This window comes from Takifugu flavidus, unplaced genomic scaffold (genome assembly GCF_003711565.1).
Source record: "Takifugu flavidus isolate HTHZ2018 unplaced genomic scaffold, ASM371156v2 ctg526, whole genome shotgun sequence".
In the NCBI taxonomy this organism is placed as follows: Eukaryota; Metazoa; Chordata; class Actinopteri; order Tetraodontiformes; family Tetraodontidae; genus Takifugu; species Takifugu flavidus.
The window spans coordinates 40,036-49,582 of NW_026622141.1; the positions used below are offsets into that span (position 1 = coordinate 40,036).

Consider the following 9,547-nt stretch of genomic DNA (forward strand, 5'->3'; position numbering starts at 1 on the left):
AGGTCTCCCAAAGAAAGTAAGAAAACTTACCGTGCAAACTTTAGACTTTCAGACTTTATTCCAATTGCGCAGTCACTATAGACCCTGCAAAATCTTGTATGCAGTGTGTCGATTTTTAGTAAAATCTTTTTAAATGAAAAATTTCTGCGATTTCTGTTCTGTTCCGACCCGTTCGCGAGTGGTGTCAGTTGTGTCCGTCAACGAGGAGTTTGCGCCTTTCACGTCTTTCCATCATTATCCAATCAGAGACGAGCTTAACCCGCGCAATTTTAAACTCAAAAATATAAGTATCGGAAGGAGGCGGCTTTATTGCACAGGTATCAGCCTCGAGAGAGGCGCTGTTAGGTCGATTAGCCAGTGATGACGATGCACTGCCCATTACGAGTATTATGAATATTGTGGCTTTCTATTTGAATTATTATATAATAAATATTATTATATAAATAATAATAATAATTATTGTTGTTGTTATTGTTGCTATTATTATTATTATTATTATTATTATTATTATTATTAATATTATTATTATTATTAACAACAATAATAATAATGGGCTGTAATGCATTAAAATTTAAAGACAAAAAATATATAAAGCAAGGGTTAAGATTGAACAGTACAATAGGCTATACTAAAAACAATGTCATTATAAGTTTATAATTTTAAAAATATAAATAGATAGGCAGTAAACGGTTTCACGTTACAATGAAATTTTGTGTGAAATCACATTTGGTTGACCTCAATTAACATAACTTCATCAATGTTAAAAGGAATAATTTTGCTAAAAGGACAAACTTGTGAAGGAAATAACATATAGTTTTTGTATTTTAAAAAAAAAGACTAAAACAATAGTTTTTGCAATATTTGCATGTCAATTTATCAAAGTTGCTTTGTTATGAGTATTGCAGTATTTCCCAGTTTCTTTTGCCAATATTTGTAATTTTAACAAATAAATTCCATTTAAATCACATATTGTTTATCTAACAAAAAATTCTGTTTCATAGTTTACAAAATTTCACAGTGATTTAAACAAAAAATATATGTATTTGGGTTTACAAGATTTTTTTGTAGGGATTTTACAATGTTTTTATGTACATTTCACGGTCTTTTTTAGAGTGTAATCTGACAGACGAGCCATGATGAGATGTCAAGGTGCGTTGTTGAAAATGAAGATCCTCTTCTTGGAATCCTGTCTGAGATGACAGAAGATGATGCTGCATTTGACCGACTTTGATGATGTGATGACTTATTTCTGTTTAGTTTTGAATGCATTCTCATCTTATTTGTTGAATTTAATGTTGAGAACTGACATCTTGAAAGAATTTAGGTTTTTTTGTAAACCATAACCAGATAAAAAATTCTTTGTATTTGTGTGCGTCCGTCTAATGCCACCGCACCTTTTGAAACACCCAGGAGAAACATTTTTTCCACAACTATTTTATATTTAACATGGTGTAAACTTTTAAAATGTCCCAAAACTTTTTTCCAATATATATGTGGCATGTATGATGTACAGGGTTACATCATATAATAGATTTTGATGTGAATGAGCCGACAATACGTCATTGGACAGACCTCTGCTTGTCTTCATGCTGAAAATCATGTTCTTTAATCTTATTTTCTGTGTCAGCAGACTGTTCCTGCTTAACCATTTAGACTCACATTTAAAAATGAGCGAATGTGTGATGGAAGAGGAAGAGAGCGAAAAGTCCGTAGTGTCCAGCTGTGTGATGAGCGACAGGTCCAAAGAGCGACCTTTAAACTTCGGTATTGGATCTCAAGGCTCACCTTTAAAGTAAGGTTTTCTCAACCACATAACTCTGCCTTAGAACATTTCACACCCATAAAAACATCATTTTGTAGGTATTAGCCTCTACTATCGTGAAAAATGAAATTCATCAGCTCTTTAAAATGAAACGGTGCACAGTCCTTTCACCATGTTGGTCTGTGGAAAACCAGTGTTGTCGGGCCCGATGGACCAGCGTCCCCATCGTTGCCGGACCACCCGTTGTTTTTTTGGGATCAAAGTCGGGGCGTTTCCTGTATCCGGTTCTCCTCACGGATCCATGACTACAACATGTTGCTGCAAGTGCAGAGACGTTTGCTCTGGAAAGAACTTTAGAGCACATTCAGTGCTGCAGGATGAGGGGCTGGAAAAGGTGCCAGTTCTTTTCTCACTGCAGGGAACAGTTAAAAAAAGCAGCTTAAACTCTGAAAACATGAAAATTATACATATACATCATTGATTTATTGATTCAGTTATTAGCCAGAATGTATTAGAAATGTTCCTGTTTGATAAAAATGCAGTGAATTGGGATTATTTAACTACAACCTCTACAGATTATTTACCTTCATCACAGTCTCATCACTATTTCTGATGTTTCCTCAGGATGGACGAGGACAGAGCAGAGTCCACAGTGCCCAGCTGTGTGTCCCTGAAGAGTGACCGGTCCAAAGATAGAGGAATAGACTTCAGAAGTTCAGACAAAATGTAAGAAAACTAAAGTGCGATGATGTGTTTGTGTGCCAGCTGTTAGTCACATTAACAGCAGCAGGTTGTGAGTTTATTATTGGAGATGTTTAACACTTAAACCTCATACAGTCATATAGTTACATACTTAATGTGAATATTGTTGATTAGAAACAAGAATCATGTTTAAAACTGAAAGATGAATTCAGACATAAATGCTGGAACAATACTGAGTCTTGATCAGGTTCTTTCATCCTATAAATCAAAGGACTAATAGAGATGTGTTTCATAGTGAGAGGGGGGAGCACATCCTATCAAACTGGGACCAGTCAGCTCCACCAGGAGAGTCCTCTTGTTCACAATCTGGAAGCAGATCTGGAGATGCTGAAATGAAGCCCAACAAAGTAAAACTGTTCAATATAAAATTGAACTTGTGATGTCATGAATTTGTAGTTGTGTTGATGATTTATGATAGATGGAAATCATTGGTTTACTTATTTTCAGGAGGTGATCTGCAGGAGGTGATAGAAGGCCATAAGATCAGTCTGAAGAGAAGATGTGAACATGTGACTGAAGGAACTAATGAAGCAGGAAGTGGAACCCTGCTGAACAAGATCTACACTGAGCTCTACATCACTGAGGGACAACGTGAGGAGGTGGACACACAACATGAGGTGAGACAGCTTGAGAGAACCTCCAAGAAGAACATCCAGGACACCCCAATCAAGTGCCAGGACATCTTCAAAGTCTTATCTGAGCAACAGAGACACATCAGAGTGGTTCTGACCAACGGTGTCGCCGGCGTTGGAAAAACCTTCTCAGTGCAGAAGTTCAGTCTGGACTGGGCAGAAGGTTTGGAGAACCAAGACATCAGTCTGGTGCTTCCGCTCTCATGCAGGGAGCTGAACTTGATCAGAGATAAGCAGCACAGTCTTCTCTCACTGCTTCATGTTTTCCATCCAACATTACAGAAGATCAGAGCAGAAGATCTGACTGTCTGGAAACTTCTGTTCATCTTTGATGGCCTGGATGAAAGCAGATTTTCACTGGGTTTCAACAGCCATCAGGTCATCTCTGATGTCACACAAGTATCGTCAGTTGAGGTGCTCCTGGTGAACCTCATCCAGGGGAACCTGCTTCCCTCAGCTCTCATCTGGATCACCTCCAGACCTGCAGCAGCCTATCAGATTCCTCCCTCGTGTGTTGACAGGATCACAGAAGTACGAGGCTTCACTGACTCCCAGAAGGAGGAGTACTTCAGGAGGAGGTTCAGTGATGAAGATCTGTCCAAGAGAATCATCTCACACATCAAGGCCTCCAAGAGCCTCCACATCATGTGTCTGATCCCAGTTTTCTGCTGGATCACTGCTATAGTTCTGGAGGACATGATGACCAGAGACCAGAGAGGAGAGCTGCCCAAAACCCTGACTGACCTCTACTCACGCTTCCTGATGGTTCAGATAAAGAGGAAGAAGCAGAAGTATGGAGGAAAGCAGAGACCAGAGGAACTGACTGAGGCTGACAAAGAACTCCTTCTGAAGTTGGGGTGGCTGGCGTTTGAACATCTGGAGAAAGGAAACATCATGTTCTACTCTGAAGACCTGGAGCGATGTGGACTGGACGTCTCCGAGGTGTCGGTGTACTCAGGAGTTTGTACAGAGATCTTCAAAAGAGAGTGTGATCTTCCAGAAATCAGTCTACTGCTTTGTTCATCTGAGCATTCAGGAGTTTCTGGCTGCCGTCTACATGTTCCACTGTTACACCAGGAAGACACAGTGGTTATAAATAAGTTCCTAAAATATTCGAAACCAAACGACTTTTCCAGGATTACATGGTTGTTGACAAATTACGATCCAGTCACGTCTCTTGATGACTTCCTCATGAGAACACTAATGGAATCTCTCAAAGTAAAAATGGCCACCTGGACTTGTTTGTTCGCTTCCTTCATGGTCTCTCTCTGGAGTCCAATCAGAGGATCTTGGGTGGACTGTTGGATCAGATGGAGAACCACCCCAGAAACCATCCAGAAGGTCCTCAAAAACCTGAAGGAGGAGAACAGTGATCAAATCTCCCCAGACAGAAGCATCAACATCTTCCACTGTCTGATGGAGATGAAGGATCAGTCAGTCCATCAGGAGATCCAAGAGTTCCTGAAGTCAGAGAAGAAATCAGAGAGGAGACTGTCAGAGATCCACTGTTCAGCTCTGGCCTTCCTGCTGCAGATGTCAGAGGAGGTTCTGGATGAGCTGGACCTGCAGCAGTACAACACCTCAGTGGAGGGACGACGTCGCCTGATTCCAGCTGTGAGGAACTGCAGGAAGGTCGTGTAAGTAAAGATTTTTGGGGCCGGACATCGGCGTTTAAATCAACCGAGTCGATCATGTCAGGTAGCAATACCCCCTCCAGTGGTCATTCCTTCAATCTTTATTTCCATTGCAGCATCCATAAATTAAAACAAAAAACAATTCATTCAGAAATGTTCAACACTGGCTGGATATAAGTTCAAAGTTCAATCCAGACAAACCAACATAAGGCAGGAATAATAGGAGCCACAAGTTAACTTACTATCATGAAATTACTGTCATGTAATTAAATAAGTTTTGTTTGTTTGTATACATCGTATTCAAACAACAGAAAAACACATTTTAACTAATGACACGTGACTATTTTGCTTCATTTGTTCAACGTAAAAACAGCTGGCCTCGTTGGTTTAAATGGGTGTTTTACGTCTTTGTGGCGGTTACGTTTGGAGCCTTTATGTGACCCACAAAGTTGTTTGACCCTTTCCACACCCGTTAGGTGGCAACTTCATCACCAGCAAAAAAAGGTGCAGTGAAAATGATTTGAAGGAAAACAGGCAGATGTAACAGAAGCTGAAGGCAATCAATGCAACCAGAGACACTGATGTCATCGATCGGATCGCTGAATTAAGACTTGACGCACGATCGTACAAATTGTATGAAATGCAAAATATCCAAAGAGCCGATAGACAGATAAAAGATGCACGTTTCTTTAAACCATTTGCCACAATCATTTTAAATATTGAGTAATTATGAGCTGTTCTAAAATAAGACAAATGTTAAGAATAATTCAGTTGCATTTCAGATCTGATGGTCGTTCAAACTGTTGCTCTACGGTGCTGAATTTAGCTTTTCCAGGAAATGAGCTACATTTGTCTTGAGGTAGATTCTCAGATAAGTTGATTAGAAATCCCAAAGTTTGACTCACTATTTTTGTTTCATACACAACAGACTGTCTGATAGTTTTCTTTCAAAGAGTCATTGGGAAGTTGTGGCCTCAGCAATGACGTCAAACCCTTCTCATCTACGGGAGCTGAGCTTAAGCAAGAACAAAAGCCTGACAGATGCCAGAGTTAAGTTACTGTGTTCTGCAATGATGCATCCAAACTGCAGACTGGAGACGCTCAGGTCAGGAGGCCTCTGTTGGTCTTTTCTAAGTTTCTTTACATTTCTGCTTTTCTGCTTTTCTCTTCACTTTAAGATTTAGAAATGTGTTTTTATTTGCCCCATTTATTGGTTTTCTAGGTTGTCACGATGCAGTTTATCAGAGATCAGCTATGACTCTCTGGCCTCGGCGCTGAGGTCCAGTCCCTCCCATCTGAGGGTTCTGGAGCTCAGTGAGACCAAGCTGCAGGATCCAGGAGTGAAGCAGCTCTGTGGTTTTCTCCAGGATCCTCTCTGTAAGCTGGAGACGCTCAGGTCAGGAGGCCTCTGTTGGTCTTTTCTAAGTTTCTTTACATTTTCTGCTTTTCTCTTCACTTTCAGATTTAGAAATGTGTTTTTATTTGCCCCATTTATTGGTTTTCTAGGTTGTTACGATACAGTTTATCAGAGATCAGCTGTGACTCTCTGGCCTCGGCGCTGAGGTCCAATCCCTCCCATCTCAGAGAACTGGACCTGAGTGAGAACCAGCTGAAGGATCCAGCAGTGAAGCAGCTCTGTGGTTTTCTCCAGGATCCTCTCTGTAAGCTGGAGACTCTCAGGTCAGTCAGAGATGATCCAGTACTTTCCCAGGTGTAACTAGTTAGACAATAAATGTTTACACATGTGATCTTTGTTATAAACGTAGTGTTACAGTTCTTGGAAAAAAGACCACACGGGATAGATTTGCAGTATTAAATTGGTTGTGAAAATCTGCCCCATGTGAGGATGGTCATCAATGACTAGAAAGGAAGTATCAGTTGTAGATTTGTCTTGTTTTATTTTAGGCTGGCCACAAAACCGCCCAAACATTCAGACCAATCAAAAATGGTTCTTCCTGTCTTTTAAAGATCAGAAGGAAAACTAGAAACCCCAAAAAGAAAGCTGCTGCAGTGTGCCATGCCCCTTCTCTACTGAGAAAACCCATCCCAAAAAAGAGAAAAGCCCAAGTGTGAAGTGAGCACCCTGTTAAACCTTGGTACCGAAAGCCTGCAATCGTTCTCATCTTAGGTGGCTTCATTCCAGCCAGAAGCCCAAACCTGCCTCCCTCTTAAAGGGGCAGCAGGTCAGTCCAACCACAGAAACCAATGTTTTCTGGCAGCATTGAGCTTGCAGTGGGGCAATCAAACCCACTGTGGGGTGGCTCTCTTTCCTTCTCTCATCTGGAGAACAAGTGACACCAGCTGCCAATTATTGTCGGAGAACTGTGCAGTTAGGGGAACTATGCGTCCAGACTATAGCCACCCTTCCAGCATCCAGCAGTGTCTAAAACCTTTGATTTGGTTTCACCAGAGAGTGTAGGGATTGCAGGGTCGGTGCAGCATCACCCACAAGCTATCAGGAGTGGGTCGCTTTGTCCCAACTCCTGACAAGAGTTGAGTGCTATTGAGAAATGTGGTCTCACAAACTTGAAAGGTATTTTGACCTACACACACTTTACATACGGTGTAGATCTTGTCCACCCGCCCTGAAAGAACCCAAAATACGAACATACGGCGGATAAGCCGGTGCAGGACGAGAGGTTTGTTGCTTGTAAGCTGTGTTTTGCTCTGGTACATGTTGATTTTTATTTGTCTTCTCTCAAAATAATTGTTATTTTAGACTAAGAGGCTGCAGTTTATCCAAGATCAGCTGTGATTCTGTGGCCTCAGCTCTGAAGTCCAACCTCTCCCATCTGAGGGTTCTGGACCTGAGCTTCAACACGTTGCAGGATTCAGGAGTGAAGCGGCTCTGTTCTGGACTGGAGAGTCCAAACTGTAAACTGGAGAGGCTCAGGTCAGTCTTCATTTTTCTACCTATATACCAGCTGCTAAGATGATGAAGTGAGGCTGTTCTCAATCCTGCTGTGATGCACGACATTAAAAAATTCCTTGTAATATCGTGAATTCAGGTCTGACCCAACTAAGAACTAACGTAGGTTTAGTACTGACGCAGATAACATGCAGACCTGCACCGTATGACCTTATCCTGCATTTTTCAGATTAGAATACTGCAGGTTATCAGAGATCAGCTGTGACTCTCTGGCCTCGGCGCTGAGGTCCAATCCCTCCCATCTCAGAGAACTGGACCTGAGTGGGAACCAGCTGCAGGATTCAGGAGTGAAGCTGCTCTGTGGTTTTCTCCACTTTCCAAACTGCCGACTGGAAACTCTGAGGTAAACACCATTCTCAAAAATGTCCATTATTCCATCCGAGGGTCCTCACACTTTCTGAGTGTGTGTGTTGTGCCCAGTTCCTTCAGGAGGGAGGCCACACGGTGACCACTTATTCATGATAAATTGATTTAAGGACAATGAAAAAGCCACAGATGGTAACCAAAATTAGACAAAACTACGTGAGGGTGCCTGGTAGACACCAGCCAACGAGGAGGGAGATGGTGAGGGAGACAGGAAGTCATCTAAGACAGGTTGTGCCTTTAAAGATGAGCCACAGGTGAGATGGATCTCCACGATGAGATGAGAGGGAAAGAGGTGGGGAGAACCTGGGAAGAGTGAGGGCCATAACAATATATATTCTCCTCTGGAACAGTGCAAACCTGACAGGTTGGAATTGTGGTAATTACATATTACTATCATTTTTTAACCTGTAACTAAATTAAATATTTACAGATCATGCCTTTGATTACCTTTCAGATTAATACTGGTTTCGCTTATAACCTTATAAAAGTTTCCCTTCTTTATTTAGATTAACATACTGCAGCTTATCAAAGATCAGCTGTGACTCTCTGGCCTCGGCGCTGAGGTCCAATCCCTCCCATCTCAGAGAACTGGACCTGAGTCAGAACCAGCTGAAGTATTCAGGAGTGAAGCTGCTGTATGATCTTGTAGAGAATCCACACTATGGGCTGGAGACATTGAGACAGTAGCTGGTTGAAGCCAGTCAACTCCCGCTCATCTGCTGCATCACTCACTGACCACTGGTGAAGAGCATCTGTGGAAACATCTGCCGTCTACTCCGTCCATAGATGAAAAATCAGTTTTTAAAAAGCGGTGTTGGACTTTCAGGAGATCAGTCGATGGTCGACAAAGCAGAAGCAGTTTCACCTTGAAGTTAAAATAGTTCCTGGTATCATCGGTGTTGTGTGTATATTTAATAACACAATCTCAAGTTGTTATTTTAAATAAAAGAACACTGTGAGGTCACCTGATAACAAACCAAACTAATTGGGGACTAACTAATTTTTGTTGCAAGAACTTTGGCTCTTCAGAAATTTCTATGTTGCTTCCACAGATTGTGCATCCACTAAAAACTCAGTGTTTTTGAGGAACTACCATGAGTGGCTGGAGTGGAGGCCAATGACGCTATAGTTACATATAGGTACATATAGATCACTGCTATCCTCAACCCCAAAAGACCACCAGTTGGAGCAGCAATACTAAAGATAGGAGGTTGTGGTCGTTGCGCAGACACGGAGTGATATCACGCACAAACGTGCCCTATGTTCTATATACCGTATTTTCACGACCATAGGTACTGATACTGATGTGTGTATGTCTGTGTGTGATAGTGGAAAAATCACATGTTCATATATCCTCTTTCATATGTTATTAAGTCACAGGTCCATATATCCTCTTTCATATGTATTATCACATGTTCATATATCCTCTTTCATATGTTATTAGTCACATGTTCATATATCC

At 41.4% G+C, this 9,547-nt stretch overlaps 1 protein-coding gene across 2 annotated transcripts; it reads left to right on the forward strand.

Annotated features, from left to right (window-relative positions):
- Positions 1 to 4,386: 4,386 nt before the first annotated feature.
- On the forward strand, positions 4,387 to 8,860 carry LOC130520783 (NACHT, LRR and PYD domains-containing protein 12-like). 2 transcript variants are annotated; one of them, XM_057024517.1, is made up of 7 exons: positions 4,387 to 4,793; positions 5,719 to 5,895; positions 6,013 to 6,186; positions 6,297 to 6,470; positions 7,510 to 7,683; positions 7,889 to 8,062; positions 8,592 to 8,860. In XM_057024517.1, the coding sequence occupies exons 1-7, from the start codon at positions 4,414 to 4,416 to the stop codon at positions 8,770 to 8,772; spliced, it is 1,434 nt and encodes a 477-aa protein (XP_056880497.1). In that variant the 5' UTR covers positions 4,387 to 4,413; the 3' UTR covers positions 8,773 to 8,860. The 2 variants fall into 2 exon arrangements, with proteins under 2 accessions (XP_056880497.1, XP_056880498.1); XM_057024518.1 differs by lacking the exon at positions 6,297 to 6,470.
- The last annotated feature ends 687 nt before the right edge of the window (positions 8,861 to 9,547 follow it).

Bases quoted from the DNA above. Each gene is read 5' to 3' on its own strand.
- LOC130520783 (XM_057024517.1), top strand. From the start codon at position 4,414: ATGGTCTCTCTCTGGAGTCCAATCAGAGGATCTTGGGTGGACTGTTGG. The intron at 6,471-7,509 runs GTCAGTCAGAGA...TTGTTATTTTAG, and splicing joins TGTAAGCTGGAGACTCTCAG to ACTAAGAGGCTGCAGTTTAT. The intron at 7,684-7,888 runs GTCAGTCTTCAT...TGCATTTTTCAG, and splicing joins TGTAAACTGGAGAGGCTCAG to ATTAGAATACTGCAGGTTAT.